The following is a 21,037-nucleotide window of genomic DNA, read 5'->3' as shown; positions in this document are numbered from 1 at the left end:
TGGATTTCATGTCTCATGGCTGTAAACCCTTTGATACTCATGGGTAAATACATCATTATCAATAATAAAACCTTTTATTGATCCAGGAACATCTTCACTGTGAGAGCTGACCAGCGCGACCGCAACCTTTCTACCAGATCAAAGAATAAATGCATTGAAGGGGAAACTCCACAGAGTTTCCATCAGCATGTGTTGGGGAGTTCTACTGTGCATGTGTACAAAAAAGTTGTATAAAGCCTTTTGTTGCCCCCGAGTGAGCTGTGTGAAGTTGCATTGTGGGTAACGTAGGCGTAGGTTGCTGCCCTATATAATCTAAGATGAGGAAAAGCAGACAAAATCTCACATTTGGCTTCTTTCCTTGAAAAAAGACTTATCAGTTATCAAACTAATTACAGATTCATTCTTTTTTTTGAGCGAGTAATTGATTAATTATCGCAGCTCTGAGTATTGCTATGAAAGTGGTTTTGCTGAAAATAAATGTTTTTACAACCCTGGTGTAAAAGACTAATGAGTAATCCACTGCTAGGGCAACTAAAGATGATTTTTATTAATCTTTTGAGCCTTTTCTCAGTTAACCAATTAGTCGTTTGGTTTATAAAATGGCGAAAAATGTTTCTCACTGTTTCCTGTTTCCTTTTTGTCCACAACCCAAAGATATTCAGTTTATAGTGATAGATGACTGAAGAAACCAGTAAATATTCACATTTAAGAAGCTGGAATCAGAGAATTTGGACTCAAAACGATTATTCAATTATCAAAATAGTTGCCAACTAATCGATTAATCAACCAATCCTCGCAGCTCTTATTTTGTATCTTTAATCTTTGTATCACAACCTGGTTACAGATATTTGAAGTTATTCTCTTAATTTGACCAATTTAATCAAATAGTTGTTGTTCATGTTGACCTGGACAGCAGCATATAGCTCAGTATTTAAAGAGATGCAGCCGTTCCTCAAAGGTTTTTTATTCCCTGCTCCTTCTGACCGCATGTTGAACTGTCCTTGAGCAAGACAATGACCTCTAAGTTGCACCCGAAGTATGCGTATGGGAAAAGATGTGAGTCACCGAAGACAAAAACATCAAATGAGTAACTTGCTCCGTAAGAGACGGTAGCTGCTGCTGTTATTGTTGTTGTTGATGGGTGAAGCTGCTGTTGTCACTGTTTGTCTGTATAATCTGTCATTTGCTTCTTTGTTTGTCACTTTGTAAGTATCGTGTTGCTGCATTTACAGGTGAAGTGCTGCATGCAAACAGTGGTTATTGTCTGCGTTTTGGAGTGAACTGAGCACTGTGTTGACTGTCGGGGTTTGTCTGAGTCATCTGGAGTTTTGTTTTTTGTTTTCTTTAAAGGAAGACGCTCCAAGAAAAAGTTCAGTATTTCTTCATCATCTCACCGCTGCGGTTGTTTTCAACTAGAACTGCAACGATTAGTCGATCGGAAAGACAATTCATCTACAATTATTTTGATGATTGATTAATCACTTAGGTAATTTTGTAAGAAAAAAATGCCAAATATTTGATTTTCCAGTTTCTTAAATGTGGGAAATTGCTGCTTTTCTTGGTCTTACATGATAATAAACTGTGTAAGATTTTGGACTGTTGCCACCTTGTGCTGTAGGATATTATAGATCAAACAAATAGCCAATCAATCGTGAAAATAGTCAGATTGCAGTGTTTCCCCTAGAATTTTTTTCAGGCCTGGTGGTACCATGGATGTATAATAAGAGCTGGATAGGGCGCCGCCGCTCAGCCTTGCAGCCAGTTTTTCCCAGTGAACACTCGCGGTATTGCAGCGAAAAATCCCCCTGCGGCCCGACAAGGATTTCCCCCACAGACCACCACTGTAAAAGAGACGCCTGTAAAGCTGGGGCCTCGAACTGCAAACAACGTCAATTATGACTCTTTCTGTTATGAACTTTTGATCCATGGAGGTTTTATGTTTGTAAAACTTTCCTCGAGCCGAGAAAAGCGATTTTAAAAATCCGTGACATCATCACAATGTAAAGTCCACAGGCCGAGCGGGAACTCGTGGGCGGGGCCAGCGGAGGAAACGCTACTGCGTATATTCAATGGGCCGCACAACGCGGAAGCAAACCAGGAAGCTAGAAACTTTTTTTGGCGTTCCTGTAGGACTGAATGGGCGTCATTTTTAGTCCGGTATCCAGCTCTTATAATACATCCATGGTTGGTACTGGCACTGAAAAAACCCTACAGAGACGACGCACTCACATCGCGTCAATAGTTTCCCAGGAAACGACACAGAGGTTGACTCACGTTTCAGAATAATGCCGCACAGAATGATTATTGATTTCTGAATGGATGGATATTTGGCATTATTTTTAGCATTAAAGAAAACGTTTTTTTTGGCCCGGTGGCCCACCAGACCTGGACAGTTATAGGGGGAAACACTGGATTGATTGATAATGATGTTGTTTAAGCTGTTGGTGTTTAAGCTTTAAACAAAGCTACCAAACTCTGAAAGTTAGATGCTGCAGGCTGACTCATTGATTCAGGATCCAGTTTTGAGATGTTCTCACACAAATTATCTGATTCCTGCATCTCACATGTGAATATTTTCTGTTTTTTTTAGTCCTTTATGACATTAAACTGAATATCTTTGAGTTGATCTGAGTTTTTTGTACCATTTTCTCACATTTTATAGACCAAATAACTAATCGAGAAAATAATCAACAGATTAATTGATAATGAAAGTAATCCTAAGTTGCAGCTCTACAACAAAGCTACCAAACTTTGCAGATTAGATGCTGCGAGCTGGCCCAGTGTGATGGATCAGAGTGATTCAGGATCTGATACAGCTGTTATCTGTTTCCTGGAGTTGAAGCCTTGAAAATGTTTTAAACTCATACGTAACACATGTTTTAACAACATATTTAATTACATAATCTACATGAAGAGAGAAATAGAAAATAGAATTCCTGCATCGAGGCACCTTTAAACTTCATCAGCTGTTGGAAGTTTGCTTGTATTTGCAGCTAAGAAATTATACTTTGGCCTTCTGCCTGGGTTCATGACAGTTTGAGGCAGAGCAGCCTTTAGCATAAACGATGGAGCTCCTCAGTAAATGACTCAGCTCCTGTGATTCGTCAGTCTCCTCCGTCATATCACAGCTCTGAGTTGGCACTTTCTGAGTCCTACGTACCGTCTCAGAGCGACGCCACGGCCAAAAACTCTGCAGAGAATGATTAAACCGCAAACCGAGCCTCATCATTCGTCCACCAGTTTACTTTGGGAATGATTCTCCTCTCTGGACAATAATTAGTTGACTGGCGGCGGCGGCGGCAGCAGTGTTTCAACAGCAGGCCTCTGCTCTGTTATGATAGCTGCAACATTAAAGGGAAAGTTCAAGATTTTTCAACCTGGAACCTATTTTCCTATTATTCTCTGTTTAAGTGACTACTTATAATAACAATCCAAGTCTGTCAGTGGTAAAAACATTGACAGAGTGCTGTTGCCCCAAAGGATTTCATTGCAGCCGGTTTGTCGGCTGCTGGCAGAAGCGTTCTCGCTCAATACTGGACCAGTTTCAAAAATTGTTGTCCCCGTTAGTCACTTAATCACAGAATGATGGGAAAATAGAGTCCAGGTTGAAAAATCCAGAACTTTCCTTTTAACTTTGACATCAAAAACTGCTTTAAAGCCGGAGAGCTTAGTTTAAGTTCAGATGAAGATTGTGTGTAAAATGCTTTGAAACACACAGAAAGAACCAAGGACACAAACGCAGATAGAGAACAAGGACAGCAGAGACCCGAGATTCATCATCACACTCTAAGAAACGAGGCCAGAGACTCTGTGTGTGTGTGTGTGTGACCACATATTGTAAATATATACTTATATTTATATGTTTGCAAACCTCAACAGTTTCTCTTGTGTTTGATTTTCAGTCCATTTAATGTTCCTGAAGGAGGTTTAAAATAAACCACACAGCATTAAATGACCGTCGTTTACAGACAGCGTGAGTTCGTTATGCAGGATTGTGCTCCGTATGTCGTAGAGAGAGGTCAAAGGTCAGAGGCACAGAAAAAAAGTATGGTTAATTTTTAAATCTCTGTGCTATCAGGAGACTTTTTCCATCTTTTTTTGTCCAATTTTGTGACATGAACATGTTGCAAATAACACAATAAAGCCGTAGAATAAGTTTCTTCTGTGTTTGAGTTGTACTTTTCTTCACAGGTCAAAACAATCCAGTGAAAACAGGAAATAGATTTAAAAGACAATCAGAGCAGCTGGATGTGAATGCTCCATAAACTTATCAGCCACAACATACAGCTGACAGTCATGATTGGCTGCATAATTTCACTTTCATTTTATAAAGTTCTCGTTTACGGTGCAGAGTTCTGCTTGGGTCTTAAAAGAAGAAACAATCCTGTTTCGTAACCACGTCTTTAAGATGCGACCTGAGTGAAACCAACTGGTATTAAACCAAATCTGAGACCCAAAGCTGCAACTAACAATTATTTCCATTATCTATTAATCAGCTATTTTCTCAATTAACTGATTTAATCGTTTAGTCAATGAAATGTTCCAGTTTTTCTCGTTTTGTTTGAGAAACAGTAAATTGAATATCTTTAGGTTCAAATATCACGAATAAAATCAGCAAATTGTCTAATTTGAGAAGCTGGAACCAGAGCATGTTTGGTATTTTAGCTTGAAAAATGTCGTTGCAGCTCTTCTTCGTTCATTATTGACTGTTACTTGTTTGAGTCTTGCTCTCAGTGAACCATCTTCACTGACTCGCTAAAGAAACCTGAAAATATTCAGTAGACTCCGATTTAGAGCTTGAACAATTACTCAGTCGACAGAAAATTAATCACCAACTATCTTGATAATCAGTTAATCGTTTTGAGACATTTTTAAAGAAAAATCCTCTTAAATGTTAATATTTTCTGTGTTTTTAGTCTTTTATGACAGTAAACTGAATATCTTTGTACATTTTAGGTTGCATCTCTTTGGGAAACACTGATTGATTTTTCACCTTTTTCTGACATTTTATACACAAAACGATGAGAATTGAAGATGATTTTTATTTCCTAGTTGCTGACTTATATCACAGCACTGTGACCTCTGACCCTTGGCATCCTTACCGCTGGTTACTGACCGTTGTGTGATCTGTGTACGATTAGCCTGCAGCGACAGCTGATCTGATGCTGCTGCTGTTAGTCGCTCTGAGACTTCATCAAAAGACTAAAAAAGTGAATGATTGTCGTATAATCATTTGCATGTCGGTCAGAGGAGACAGAGTGCATGCTGGGAGTTTTCCTTCAAGGACAAAGCAGGTCCGGCAGTGAGCAGTGAGGTTAGGACACTGTTTGTAGTGATTAAGATGTTGGGTTCTACCACTAATTGATTGATTGATTGATTATCTCCAATTTTATACATGTAAAATTCTAAAGATAAATGATCATATTTATCTCAATAACACTATATATTTTTAGCCATGCTAGTGAGATGGTTCTGTGGATGAAGGTACTGGTCTGTTGGTCGGTCCATCACTGGCTTGTATGTCAAATATCTCAGCAACTATCAGGTGGATTCTAATAAAATTTGGTTCAGAAGTTCATGTAGATGAATCCGACTGACTCTGGTGATCACAGGACGTTTCCTCTAGCGCCACCATGAGGTTTGACTGAAATATTTTGACAACTATTCAATGGATTGCCATTGAATTTGGTTCACATATTCATTTTCCCCCTTTAGGATGAATTTTGATAACTTTGATCATCATGTGGTCAAAATTCCAATTTGTCCAACACTTTGGTTTTATGTCCAAATGTCTAAAAAAAACTAACAACATTCCCATCAGCCTCAGCTGTACTCTGTGATACTTGTGTGCTAATTAGCATATTAGCATGCTAACACTCTAAACTAAGTTGGTTGACATCATAAACGTTTTTGCCAAACATCAACATAACAGAGCTGATGTTAGCATTCAGCTCAAAGAATCACAGCGCTACTAGCAGGGTTGTAGGTTCTTAAATTAATCATCAACTATTTTGATAACTGAGTGATCGTTTTGAGTCATTTTTTTAAGAAGAAAGGTTAAATTGTATGATTCCAGCTTCTTAAATGTGAATATTTTCTGGTTTCTTTAGTCTCTATGACAGTAAACTGAATATCTTTGAGTTGTGGACAAAACGAGACATTTGAGGACGTCATCTTTAGCTTCTGGAAAAAATGATTATTTTCACCATTTCCTGACATTTTATGGGCCGAACAACGAATCAATTAATCGAGAAAATAATCAACAGATTAATTGATAATGAAAATAATCCTTAGTTGCAGCTCTACAACAAAGCTACCAAACTTTGCAGATTAGATGCTGCGAGCTGGCCCAGTGTGATGGTTTATAGTGATTCAGGATCTGATACAGCTGTTATCTGTTTCCTGGAGTTCATCTAAGAAAATGAAGCCTTGAAAATGTAACACACGTTTTTAAAAAACATATTTAATTACATAATCTATATTGACAGAGAGAAAATAGAAGTCCTGCATTGAGACGCCTTTGAATGTTATGATGTTTATACTAAAAGTCTTGTAAAAGAATCTCAGAAAACACAAAGAAAAGCAGCTGTTTAGTTTTTTTTAAGTTAAATTAGTTTGATAGTTTGACCTTCTTCTGTATTGTGGCTGATTTTGGAGTTTGAGTTTGACATGTTGTTAAAACTTTATGCAGTAAAAATATCAAACAACACCTCAGTTTTTGGTTTGATTTTGACACAGAACTGCTTGTGATCATCTTCTTTATCTTCTAAGTGTTAATGGCTTCTGTTGTTTTTTTGTCCTACCAGCTTCAGGCCCAGAAGCTCCGTCTCGCCAGGAGTCAGGGTCCGTACTACGGCGGCTCGCTGCCCAACGTCAACCAGATCGGCAGGAACCCTCAGGACTTCCAGGTGACTGACAACCACCGCGCTAACTTCTTCATGTCATTTAGTTTGTCTGTCAGGGTTAGGGTTAAAAAAAAAAGACTTATCATGTATTACTTAATGTAGTTATCAGAGGACAGACGTGTTTGTTCGGAGGTGTGTTGTGGCGGTTTGAGGACTCAGTTTGTGCTGTGTCAGAGGAGCTGCAGCCTTCAGCTCTTCCTCTCTGAGTCATCAGTGTTTCCCATCAGCTCTGCAGAGCCAAACTCATTCTGTAATGGAAGTTTTTCATCAATATCATCGCCTCTTCCTTCCTCTCCTCCGCTGATATCACCGCAGACTTGCAACCTCACCTCCCTCCTCCTCCTCTTCTTCTTCCTCCTCCTCCTTTTTCGTCTCTGAGGTCAGACCAAGATGAAATTAATTTGGCAGCAGGTAGCGGGATGTTTTTTGGCTGCTCCGCTTTCAGCTCCGCAGGGAGTTGGGAGGAATTTTTGGGAGGTTGAAGCCTCTGTAATGTGTATCATGTTTCTTCCAGGTTTTGACTTTCCAAGAAAATAGTTTGTCAAAGTGACACCGTGACAGAGAAGAGTTGAGAGGAAGCTCTGGATGTCAGCTTTATAGACAGCATGTAAACACAAATGGGTTTTTTTTTTTTAAAGAAAAACTTCCTCCAAATCTTTCAAAATTTTAAAAATGTTGCTAATTAACAGTAAAAATGGAAAACATTGAATTGAATTCAGCTTTTCTAGTATTGATAAAGGTCTGGAAGAAGACAAAATTGAGTTGTCGTAGACTCGGAATCATCTTTATTGGCCAAGTATGTTTATGCAAACAAGGAATTTGACTCCTTCAGAAAGAAGATTGTTGTTGTGAGGAAGGTTTTTAAATATGCATTCAGTGTTTCCCCCCCTAGAATTTTTTTCAGGCCTGGTGGTACGCACCGAAAAACCCTAAAGAGACGAAGCACTCACATCATTTCCCAGGCAAAGACACATTTCAGAATAATGCCGCACAGAGGCTCCCAAACACAAATGATTATTGATTTCCTAATGACTGGATATTTGGCGTTATTTTCACAAGCTCACCAAATCGATTCTTTGTCCGACGTCCCTGCAGCAGCTGGCAGCTTAAATTAGGGGCTGCGTTGAGGCACAAAATATAAATCATATTAGCAGCAGCAGCTCTGTTTTGTCTCAACAAGCTCTTGAACGCCTCCTGAACCGATGTCTGAAGACAACTGCAACAAACCAGCTCATGATGTTTGAAACAACAACAACTTTTGATGATTTAACATCAGATTTGCAAAGTTTCTGCACCTACAGCATGTCTCTGAAAACTGATTGGGAGCTCTGATAAGCAGGTTGCTAATTGTATTTCACTCTTTCTTTGTTTTTGCTATTTCCTGTTTTGTCGTTGGGTGCAAAGACATGTTGAATAAATGCACACTAATGTTTTTTAAAAGAACCTAATTTCAGTCTCTGTCCTTCTCTCTCAGGGCTCCTTCCCCTCCACTCTCGAGTCCAACCGGTCGACTCGGCATCACGGTCTGGTGGAGCGAGTCCAGAGGGACCGCCGTTTCATCTCGCCGGTCCGACCGTACCGCAACCGACAAGTATCCTTCAGTTTACTGTAGAAATAGTAATCTACAGGCTCTTTAAAGGATAAATCTGGTGTTTTTCTGTTTCTTTTTATTGTCAACAAATCCAATGAAAAGACCAAAACCTACGACGTGTCTGACTTCCAAACTCTCAGCTCCAAACCCGTCAATTACTACTGAAGACATAAATCTATAAAGATCCCCTTCAGACATGTTTTAAGATACATAATAATACTCTGCTCTGAATAATAATTTGTGTCTGATATGGTTAAAAAAGTAGAATTACCTCAATAAAATCCTTAAAATGGCATCTCCCTCCTCTGCCTGTGAATATGTAAATATACTGGACCACAATTGGCTCCAAACTAGTGATGTCACAAATCCTGCTTTCATTTAAGGTGAGCTCAGAGAAACTTTCCTCCTTCAGCAGATGAATGTGAAAACAAACAAAAGAGGCTCTCCAAAAACAGCTGGTCATTGTAATTTTTGACAAATAAACAGGTGGAAACAGGGCATTTGTTGGGGACTACTGCAGAGGATGAATCCACATTTGGTCCTCTACTGAGTATTTCTGGCAGCAGGACAGCGTGTGTCGGATTGAGTCAAAATAAACTACAGTGTGTGTTCTTGGTAAGATAATACACACAATACTTGTTAGTTATTGTTGCTTTGGTTATATTCATTGGATTTATTGACGATAATAAAAATATACAATATATCCTCAGAATTATCCTCTAGTTTTCGTCCCCATTTAACAAATATAAACATCATTTAACCTCAACAGGAAGTAGATTTGTACCTCATTCAACCCTCAAATAACCGGAGCTTTCAAAGTCCAACAGCTTGAGTGTGTTTTCTGTGAATTCCCCTGTCAGGTGTTTTTAAAGGACCAGTGTGTCAGATTTAGTGGCATCTAGCAGTGAGGCTTCAGATTGCATCCAACTGAATGTCCCTCCCTTTCAAGTGTGTAGGTGAACCTACAATGGCTGAGAAACTCTAGAGCCAGATGTTTGGTTTGTCCGTTCTGGGCTACTGTAGAAACATGGCGGCCTCCGTGGACCCGCTCCCTCTGTAGATATAAAGGGCTCATTTTAAGCTAACGAAAAGACAACTATTCTTATTTTCAGGTGATTATACGTTAATTAAAACATATTATATTCCATTTTTACCCAAGTCTGTTCCGCTAGATGTTACTAAACTCTACACACTGGACCTTTTTAAATCATCAAACATGCACCGCTGTGAAACATGATGCAGAGAGATTATTTTATCATGGTGTGAAGTTTGTTTTATTTCACGCTGTTAGTAGAACAGTTATTATCTGTTTCAAGGTCAGCAGCAGCAGCAACACAACATGCTTTTGTTCCAACGTTCCTCTGCAGGCTGAACATCAGTCTGGACTTTATTTCCTGTGTTAAACCAACTGCTATGTTTATCACACAGTGGAAGCTTGTTGATGCCCATGAGCAAGGCACATATACGGTAGGGCAGCGTCGGCGTAGTTCAGTCCACGCTACTGTCTTTCAAACTTTAACCACATTAGGAGATGTTTTTTTTTCTCAGCCTAATGTTATTTATTAAACTACACATTCTGAAACCAGCTAATGATTACAGGTTAGCGCCTGAAGACAGCGTGAAAAAGAAAAGTCAATGAGTTGATAAACGCAAAGGCAAATATAGATAATAAATCATCACATATATGAAGCATGTGACTTAAAAGTCTACTTATGTTTCCGCTCCTCTGAAGAGATGAAACCATCAGATGAGTGTGCCTGCAATATAAAGATATCTGCATCATGCATGTGAAAACCGTCAAAGGGACGGAAAGCAGAAAGCAAAAAGCTGAAATCATTCTTGCACTTCCTTTGACCACCCGGGTGGTTTTCTTCAGAACTGCAGTGTACAAAGTGTGAAAGTAAAAAGCTGGAAACGTTTTCTTAGTGTGAATCAGTGCGGTCAGTGGTAAAAGTTTGTGCAGTTGTCTGAAGAGCAAAATGAAAGACATAAATCTAAAAATAAGATTAAATACCTGAAGATGAGAGACAACAGAAAAGCATAGTAAAAAAAAAAGATAATATACACATATACAAAAGGGGGGAAGTAAAGTTGTGTGTGTCATATGTTGGTCAGGGTGTTGAAACCTTCTTCTTTCTGGAGAAGTTTGTCTCATTTTGTCTGAGCGGTTTCCATATTTACCTTCAAACTTTGACCCGTTCTATTTAACTCCATAGTAGAGATTCATATTGTCAGAAAATATTTATTTTTCTCAAGAATTCCATGTGTAAAATGTGTAAAAATAGAAGAAAAGAGAAGTTTTAATCATAATGAAACAGCTTGTCAACATGTTAAGCAGAAACAGGAAGTGAAAAAAAAAGAAAATTTGTGACCACAATAATGCGTTCAGTGAGGGCAAAAAAAGTCCCAATTTTGTACAGATTGTTTCAGTTTATACGTAATTCTTTTTAAAAGGTTTGTGGTTGAGAAATTGGAGCTCATTCTGCTATTGACCTTTGACCTTAGAGGAGTTTCTCATCAGGTATCACTTACATTTTTGATATCTGTGCCAATATTCAAATTCAAATAAGCTTTATTGGCATGACAGATCAGAAATTTACATTGCCAAAGCAGTACAGAAAATTATAAACATTGACAGATGATTAATAATTATACAATAATATGTAAATATAAACAATAATATTAAATACAATATAATAAAAGGCATTTTTACAGATGTAATCACACAGAAACATTTACTACAGAGCTCATTTCTCTCAGATTATGACAAGACTTAATATATAACAATATTTTGCATTTTTTTTAATATATTCAGTATTTGAAGTGGTGACATGTTGGCTTTTGTTGTCGTGTTTGATTGTTGTTTCCTTAACCAGTCGTCTCTCAGGTGGACAGCTCTCCGTATAACCCCGCCTACCTGTCCCCGCCCCCCGGCCCCAGCTGGAGAAGGTACCGTCTTCCTAACCTCGCTCCCTCTCTCCTTGTCTGTCTGTCTGTCTGTCTGTCTGTCTGCGTCTCCGTGGACACGTTGCTGTCCGCCGGGATGCTTGTTTGTTATTTCCAAAGCATCTTGTCTTGAGTCTCCTCTGCTCCCTCCTCCTCCAGAGCCTTTCTGAAGCCTTTGTGATGCCTCAGATGGTTTAGAAGGTGTATGAATACATCGCTACTCGAGAGACAAGTGTGAAAATAACAAAAAAACAAACTAAATTCACCACATATTAACTGAATATCCTCATCCTTTGTCTTTATTTTGTACATTTTAGTCCCTAGAAGTCCATTAGATCAGCTGTTTTGAGCACAGAAATCCATTCTTCAGTTTGGGATCAGTATATGTGTGACAAAATAATAACCTCAGGATCCATTTACTAGCTTTTTCTGATCTTTTAAACCAGAGGCCCCCAACCTTTTTTGCGCCACGGACCGGTTTAATGTCAGACAGTATTTTCAAGGACCGGCCTTTGAGGTGCGGCGGATAAATACAACAAACTAAAATGATACGACCGGCATAAAAACTGTGCTATTTTCTAAATATAATAATAAACCTCAATCCAACGTCCTCGTAACATTGCACCAACAACATAACATGAGTAACATCCTCTCTGCCCCCTTTAACGCTCTATGGTCGCTATGGTAACGTTTAAACATGCCTTCAAAATAAGATACACCACAAAAACAAATATAAAGTGCATGAAAAATACAACTCGACATAACGCTGAATCAGTGGGAGCCCCGAGCTTGTTTCTCTGCAATGAGACGGTCCCATCAAGGGGTTAACGGGAGACAATGACACCCGAAGTGTGTTGCTTCTGTCCAGTCTACTCCGTAATTTTGTTTTGGTTGCTGTCACTGCAGAAAACCCTGCTTCACACAGATAGGATGTTGGAAATGGCAACAGGCATCCATCCAGTCATTTTTCAAAATAAAACATCGTTCAGACTTAGATAATAAATAAAACGGAAATAATGTGAGTTATTTATTCTTTCTGTGCGGTCCGGTACCAAATGACCTACGGACCAGTACCGGTCCACGGCCCGGGGGTTGGGGACCACTGTTTTAAACCACATGTTATGCATTTCACATCCAACACAGAAGGCCATCTTTGAACACGTCTTATCATGTGACCAAACTTCTGCACTTTTTGATCACTTGATAGAACTTGAACCATTTGCTGGTAAAGATTTTAAAATGCTGAAAGCTCAAAAAAGGCTAGTAAGTGGACGTATAGTTGGGATTATTATATCACATTAATAATAATTGAATCTGACTGTGTATTAAACATGATCATCTTTATTTATCCTGACATTCTCACTAAAGATCTACAGTAAATCAAAAAAGGGGCTTGTCTTGAGAAGCAGCATCAAAATATTTTATAGGTCCAATTATAAAACACATTTTCACACTTGTGCTGTTGGGAAAGTTTCCCTGAGATATTGTTAAACGTTAAAGAAGAAGAGGACCCTCATCCATGTAGTCTTTTCTCTCATAAAAGTTAAATATTTCTATTAAAGTCTGTCAGTCACAGGCTTGCGCTCTGAAGCAGTCAGAATTATTTTACCTGGCAGTGCCTCATCATCTGTGACAGCGGTAATCCTTGGCTGCTTGACAGATGTTTCAGTAAAGATGTCAGAAGACTCTTTGACTGGTCATGAATTTATTTCCGTCGTGAGAGAAAAACACATTACACAAGCCTTCAGAAACTCCTGCAGGTTAAACTGAGCTTACCGAATACTTTTAGTGCTGACTGACTCTAACAGACTCACTATAAAGAGACTTGAAGACACTCTTTAGCTTAGCAACAATAAACTAAGGGTGTTTTCAAACCTAATGTTGGTTTACTCTGATCTGAATCATTGGATTAGCAGGTAAATGTGTTCATTTTCATCTTGGTTAGGCTTGTTTTCACACAGAAATACTTAACAAGAACCAAAATGCATCACTAAAAGCCTTTCCTTCCCACCACAAATGAACCAAGACCTCTTCCTCTGAAGGGTCTCTGTGCGGTTGTTTTGCTCCGAGTACGACTGCTCAGTTCAGATCTGCCCCAAACGAATCGTACCTCTAATCTAACCCTAACCCTAACCCTAACCCAGAAGGAAAACCAACCGGTCTGATTCAACCAGACTGAACCATGTGGGTTTGAAGATGCCTTCACAAACAATCCATGTTACAGCAGTACTTTTAAAAAGAATATCTAATTTTGTGAACATGTAACTTTCCATCCAAAGTAGCGCAAATTCTAACCAAAATTTCAGAAAATCGATAAAAGTAAATGTGAATTAATATGTGTTTCCATCCACTACTGTTTTGTGAATATTAATAATCGAGCGCATGGAAATAAACCGTCGCTGGCGCTGATTCTCCTACCGAGTGCAGTAAACCACAAATAGAAGATGGTGCAGCGTGAAGACGTTAATAATTGAGCGTCAGTCAAGGCTGAAGTGATGGAAAGCGTGATACACATCCTGGTGATGGAGAGTATGATGGACAAACAGCTGACATCACAGCTTCTTGCTTTTGGAAGCGTTTTTGATAACAGCCCTGTGTCAGTTATACAGACACGTGTTGAATGCTGCCCAGAGACAAACAAGAAGAAGAAGAAGAAGAAGAAGAAGAGCTTAGAGCCATCTAAGTCACATGCTTCCTGTATCATTTATTCACCAAATCTTCTTCCGTCACACATTGTCTCATTTTGCTTTTATGGATACATCAAATTTTCCATTTCATCCAAGTTTAAAAACTCTAGTTTTTTTTCTCAAAATTGCAGCATTTCCACTCACGTTTTTCATGCACAAATTGAAAAAGCGCATAAAAAAGGGAGGGAGGATGGAAACACACCTAATTTATAGTCTTTTGAATGTAAGAATTTACAGAGTAAAATATTATACAGTATAAAAGCTGCAGAGAAAAAAAACAAGTATATTTTGGCCTTTTTGGCAGAGTGGTGCAGTAACTAGAAAGACTGTCCTTGTCCGTCCCCCCTTCCCGACCCCCCTGAAGCGTCCTTGAGCACGACATTGACTCCCCACCAGCCTCAGAGCTGCCTCCTCTCTCTCTCTCTCTGACCTGACTGAATCTATCCATGTTGTACAAGAAAACCCTGATCAGAATCACACATGAGATGACACTGAGGCTTCACAAAGGTTTTCATGGATTCTACTGAGGCTGCTGCTTCAGTTCGTTTGCCTGTCCAGCACTAACAACGACCTCTAGACGACTAACAGGAAGCAGAGTTGACTTTAGCCGGCGTCTCTCCAAACCTGAGTTGGTTTTGAAGAGCTCTGTTCTTTTTTTTTTCTTCTTCTTCTTTTTTGCCCTTCTTCCTTCTGGGAATCTGCCTTTTTTTTTTTCTTTTTTTGGCTTTTTCTTCTGTTCTTTGCAACGTTCCAGACGTTTGATGTTTGCCTGCCTGCTTGCGTTCTTTCTGGTTTTCTTCTAACAAGACAACAACTACCCTTCAGAGAGAGACTGGCCTCAGTCCATTGTCACAGAAGGTCCACTGCACTTAACAGTACACACACACACACACACACACACACACTTACTTTAGGCTGGCAAATGAACTCCAGCCATTTCCTACAGTCTGACAAGTCAAGACTGTTTAGGTTCGACTCCTCCAGCCGCCATTTTGTCATGTCGCCAACCACCAATTAGAGTCTTTCTAAACACCGAGTTTTCTGGTAAAACAGTCAAGAGTTGTTGGAAAGTTCGATCCCACCTGCACTTTGTCTTCGTTTGGTCTGCGTAGATTTCTTTTTTTTTTCACATTTTTGTTTCTGGTTCGTTGAGGCTGTTGAAATCAACTGCAACAAAAAACAAGGTGGAAAGTGTGTGTTTATTCAACAGATATTTGGTAACCTAGTCATCCTCCCATGTTGGAGGTTTTGGTAAAAAAAAAAAAAAATTTGAGACCAGTTCTTGTAACTGCAGCTCAACATGATGATGTCTGTGTTTGTCTTCTGTAGTGCTTGTGCCAGTTAAAGGATAGAAGTTTATTCTATATGTTCTTATAGTCAACGAATCCCATAAAAAGAACCAAACCAACAATGTTTTTGTCTCTTAATACTTTCTGTTTCTGGCAATTAGCCTCAAGCCAAAAAAAAGGAATAAACATACAATATAGTCCAAAAATAAGTGGTGAATTCTAAAGTAGATTTTAAAGAAATTTAAATGAAGTAAGGCATCTCTTTCTTTTCTTTTCTTTTTTTTTTTACAATAATACCTTACAAAAATCCAAAATTAACACCAAGATTAATCAAACTAGGTAAATACAGAAAGAATTTCATGATGAACCTCCAAAAAATTAGGAATTATATAGAGGCAGACACTGTTCATGTTTACTGATCTTGTACATGATGTACAGATTTTAATCAGAGCACAATCTCAGTTTTCAGGCCGCAACAGCAGATATGAGGTCATTTAAAATATTTGTGGTAACACTTAATTTTACAGGTCCTTTCATTTTATGAAGAATTCCGGGAATTTTACGATGTAATTTGCAAGTATTTCACGGTTAATTTCTAGATCATGTTACAGAAACGGTGGTGCAATTTGCTACAAATTATAATAAAAAAAACAAAAAAGTGTTAAGTTGGTTTAGTTGGAAAGTACCCACTCATTATATTTGGGTTCCTAGTTGTTAATTTGTAAAAATTCTTAATGAATTAGACTCTTAAGAATTCTTTGATTGACAGAAAATACTAAGTTTGTATTAGTGTTGTCTCTCTAATTAGTGCACTTCCCATATACTACCTAAAATACAAAATAAATACTATACTTTCATACTAAAAAATATTGAAGAAACTACAACTCAACAACTTTTTTCCCCATTTTTTATTAAAATGTGGACCAAATTGTACCACTCTTTCTGTAAAATGTCCTAAAATATAACCTTTAAATACTTTCAAATTACTCATGAAATTAGTATAAAATTAAGGGACCTGTAAAATAAAGCGTTACCATATTTTCAACAATCAACTTTTACTCTATTGTCATTAATTATGTGTTTATACAGCAGCAAACACTTCTGGGTGCAGATAGGAGGAGTTACAGTCTTTAAAACAATACATAAACACTTATATCTGCTTATAACTACATTGTAGTTATCTACCAATTATTTTCTCAATCAACTGAGTCCAAGGTGACATCTTCAAATGTTTTATTTTTTTCTGACCAGCAGTCCAAAAGATAAAGATACTCAGTTTACTATCGTAGGAGACTTTCAAAAACTAGAAAATACACACATTTAAGAAGCTGGAACACATTTTTGCTTGAAAAATTATTAATCAGTTATCAAAATTGTTGTTGATTAATGTTCTGATGATGAACTAATTATTGCAGCTCTAGTGTGTCATTTATTAACTGTTTATATATTGCTTCTAAATGCTAAAAAGGGGTGGTTGAAGTAAAGTGGGGTTGCAACTAATTATTATTTTCATCAGTGATTAATCTGCCGATTATTTTCTCAATTAAGCAATTCATCGTTTGGTCTATAAAACACCAGAAAACAGAAAAACATAGAAAAATGTCCAGTGTAACATGTTGAAATGTCTAGTTTTGTCCAACCAACAGATTAGAACCCCCAAATATTCAGTTTAATATAACAGAAGACCATGAATAGCAGCAAATGTAAATGGCATTTTTGCTTGAAAACCTACTTAAACTATTAATTGATTATCAAAACATTAGTAGATTGATTGACTTATTGTTGCAGCTCTAAAGTAAAGTGCCACCGGTTTGTTTTTGGAGCTTTTCACCTGTTTGGACACTGAAACTAGTCTTCTTGTGTTGCGTTAGGTGATCCGCCAGCCTCCCTCTGTCCTCCGCTCGCTGCCTCCATCTCTTCCTTCCTTCGCTTGCGTTTGCTTTCTGAGCCCACACTCTTCTTCTTCTTCTTCTTCTCCCCCTCTTTTTTTTATTTTTCTCTTTTTCGATGTTCTTGCTCGGTGGAGGAAAAATAACTTTTTGTTCTTGTCGATCATGAAAAGGAATTGGTCCGGAAACTTCCCTGGGGATAAAAGCCAGTTGTTTCGTCTCCCCACCACTGCACTCAACAGGTGAATCCTCCTCTTCATCTTCCTCTCTTTACTTCTTTTCCTCTCTCTGCTGGACATCCTCCAGCTCTCTCTCCCACCTCGAGAGAGGAAGCGAGTCTTGTACAACATGAAAACATGTGGGTGAATCAAATGACAGTGTGTCCTAGCAAACGTTACTTTGCAAGATGTTGTTTTATTTCTTCTTTCTTTGGCTGACTTACTTAAAAGATTAAAACTTTTCTGCCTTTTTTTTTTTACCACAAAAATCCTCGATCTGTCCTATAACTTTCTAAATCTTTGTCATTCTTCCCTCATCGTCTGTTATATCCTTCTTTTTCTCCTTTTCACTTTCATCTTTCATCCTTCACTTGATTTGCCCTTTTACATCATTGTGGGAATTTGTATTGTTAGTGTGTTAGCTTGTTTAGTCCATGCTCTTTTATCTGCACTACCTGAGCTCCTGTTAAGTAAATACATCTGTAAAGTCCAGAACACACTGAAAGTAAATTCAGAGTCATCGGGTCGCTGCAAATGACCAAAGAGGTAATTTTCTGCAGCAGAACCCAACCAGAAACAGCTGTGTTTTTAGTCACCAGGTCCTCTGCCAAAGATCCCAGCTTTTCTGGAGTTTGGAGTTGGAGCAACGAGGCATTTTAATGTCTGAACTAATGCTAAAAAAAAAAGCTGTGCATTGGATTTGCTTTTGGTGTGTGTTTTGGGCTTAATTAAGGAGGTTAATACCTTGAAATCACACCTGACTTTCTGTAAAAATGTCATCTTGTGTGAAAATAAACAGAAAATGGAGCCAGATGGCTTTTATTTCTGACGTACAGCTCTAAATGTTAGTGCTCTTAGTTGTGATGGTGGTTTTTATCTTGATATCTCAATGTTTTGGAGAATGGAGACCCCCCGAAATCCTTTTTTTTTTCTCTGCCGTTTTATCATCTTTTTTTCTCTCTCTCTCTTTCCCTATGTCCATTAACACTACATGTGTGTCTCTCTCCCCTCAGGACAAACTCTGACTCAGCCCTCCATACCAGTGTGATGAACCCTCCCACAGGAGATCCCTTCACCACTGGAGGACCCACCCTCACCCCCCAGAGCTCCAGACGCACCGGTGAGGCAGCAATTCAAAACCCAAACAAAACATTCACAACTGAAACACAAAAAGTCAAGATAAAATCAGTGTTGAAAGAAGCATTCAGATCCTTTATTTAATACTCCATTACAAGTTAAAGTCCTGCATGAACTTTCTCTAATCTTTGATTTTTGCTGAAATATTGGATCATTTGAACATTTATTGAAATGAAAGCATGTGAGAAGTTTAGAGGGAAAAATCACTATTTGGTGGAGCTGTTAACAACTCATAGACATGTGAAATGTGACACCGACTACACACTGCTTTTTGTAAGACGTCAAAAGCCAAAAAGGTTGGAAACCACTGGTTTCATCTTTAACAATGTGTTGTATTTTAAAAGCTTGTTATATTATCCATTGTGTCAAATCTTCATCTGAAAAGTAACTAAAGCTGTCAAATAAATGTAGTGGAGTAGAAAGTACAATATTTCCCTCTGAGATGTAGTGGAGTGGAAGTATAAAGTAGCATCACATGGAAATACTCAAAGTACAAGTACCTCAAAATTGTACTTAAGTACAGTGCTTGAGTAAATGCACTCTGTTACTTTCCACCATGGGATAAAATACACAAACACAGGCAATCAAACTTCAGTTGTGTTATTATTATAACCAGAAGGACTCTAATACCAAAAATGCCTCATTGATACTCTTTATCTTCAGTTTATTTGTTGTGTTTATTCCAAGAGGGAGGAACTCAGTGAGAAAAGTTTTATCTCCAAGAGATGTTTTGCTTATTCTAGGAACAGTTGGAATAACCAGCATCTAAAGAGCGTCAAGACATAATGGAGTAATGTTTGGATTAGAAATGTCCCAAGCCAATCTTAATGACTCATGCCAATCCTTTCTTTACTCCACTGTGTTTCGACTACCTCTGCCTGCTATTGTTGAGCACTGCTCTTCTTTAAAACAGTCTACAGTGCAGCAATTCACTCCATGAATGAGTGAAAATGAGTATGTGTGAATGTGAAAAATTATTTGGGGCGCACCAGTACAAGTGACTCTTGAGTTATGATGTCCACGTTGGCAAAAATACACAGATTCACTAAAGTCAGACTCTCTTTCTCATTGGCAAAGAAGCAGTGTACAAAACATTCAGCTTACAGCTTCTCATTTTTCTCATTACTTTCACCAGTAAAAAAGGTTAAACAGTGCTGTTGACTGATCATATCAACTGTCACTAATTAATGTTAATTCTGAGAGTAACTTGATGGGAGGTCAAAATAAAACTTTGCTGTTGTTGGGTTTGTGTGTCTTAGCTCCAAAGATCACTTGTAACTGTTCATTCTGTTTCTCTAGTACAACAATTTATCTGATCATTTCACGTAATTTCAGCTGATCAGTTACATAGTTTTGAACCAGGACCTTTTAGGGTTCATCAGGCCTTATTTTTGAACAATGCCTTCAATATTTTTATTTTATATTTTTGGTAGCTTGTGAAAAATAAAGTGTGCCAAATTTATTAAGCTTAAGCAATGTTAGAATCATTCAACATTGCATATCTTCTGCTACCATGTATGTAAATATAAGCATCCAATCAAAATGCAATATTGGCAGATAATCAGAATTAAAGGATTCGGATTGGGGTGGGGCCAAAAACATCCCAATTAATATTAATACATTCAGGATGTCCTAAAAACATGGACAAAATGGGACAAATATTTGCTATATTAAGTACATTAAAAATTGATATGTGAAAGAATCAAAAACTATTCCCAAATTGTAGACTGTGTGGCTCTGAGAAATTGTGCTGTAATTACGGGAAATACATGGAAAGTGGAGAAACAAGCAAGTCTTCAGGGTTTTTACATGTGTAACAATAAGGCTTCCAGCAAGTATTTCTCCAGTTTCAAAAGCTGGGAGGAATCATTGACTGTTGCAGGAAGATAAATTTGTGTCTCAGCAGTATAAAAATAATGATTTATGATTGATTTTTTATGATATGACCAACTATCAGCATGTACACAGAGAACAAAAGTGGTCCAAGTATTGATCCCTGTGGGACGCCACAGCCAGTTTTTAGGCTTTAGGCTATTACTTGCTGCTACTTCAAATTCACAAACTTTGTTTAAGACTATTAAGATTACATGTTATATGTATAAAATATAAAGTATAAATCAGCAACTACAAGGTGCAGAACTGCCACCATGTTTTTCTAGTTTGAAAATCAGAAGCAAAGACTATGGGCAGCCCAGCAGGTGGCTTGTTCATCCAATCAATTAGCGGAAGAGTCGAAGGGGAGTCAATTTATTATGTCTGTCTTGAACTGATTCGTTTGAGGCTATTCGACCAGAATGAGAGAAGTGAAAATGGTGTGATGTCTGTCTGGTTGTCTGGCGAGAGCACTTGGTGAACTCAGCTTTTATTTTTAAATA

General features: G+C 38.1%; 1 protein-coding gene across 3 annotated transcripts in view; it reads left to right on the top strand.

The window, feature by feature from the left end:
• Positions 1-21,037, top strand: part of LOC121905603 (CREB-regulated transcription coactivator 2) — a 53,756-nt gene that overhangs the window by 10,216 nt on the left and 22,503 nt on the right. For 2 of the 3 annotated variants that reach the window (XM_042423972.1, XM_042423971.1), the window contains exons 2-6: positions 6,807-6,908; positions 8,380-8,496; positions 11,384-11,445; positions 17,481-17,549; positions 18,539-18,645. In XM_042423972.1, coding sequence (XP_042279906.1) covers positions 6,807-6,908; positions 8,380-8,496; positions 11,384-11,445; positions 17,481-17,549; positions 18,539-18,645 — 457 coding nt within the window. The remainder of the gene's footprint in view (positions 1-6,806; positions 6,909-8,379; positions 8,497-11,383; positions 11,446-17,480; positions 17,550-18,538; positions 18,646-21,037) is intronic. The other variant, XM_042423973.1, reaches the window with a different exon arrangement.

This window comes from Thunnus maccoyii, chromosome 10 (assembly GCF_910596095.1).
Source record: "Thunnus maccoyii chromosome 10, fThuMac1.1, whole genome shotgun sequence".
Lineage (NCBI taxonomy): Eukaryota > Metazoa > Chordata > Actinopteri > Scombriformes > Scombridae > Thunnus > Thunnus maccoyii.
This window is presented reverse-complemented; position numbering and strand designations above follow the sequence as displayed.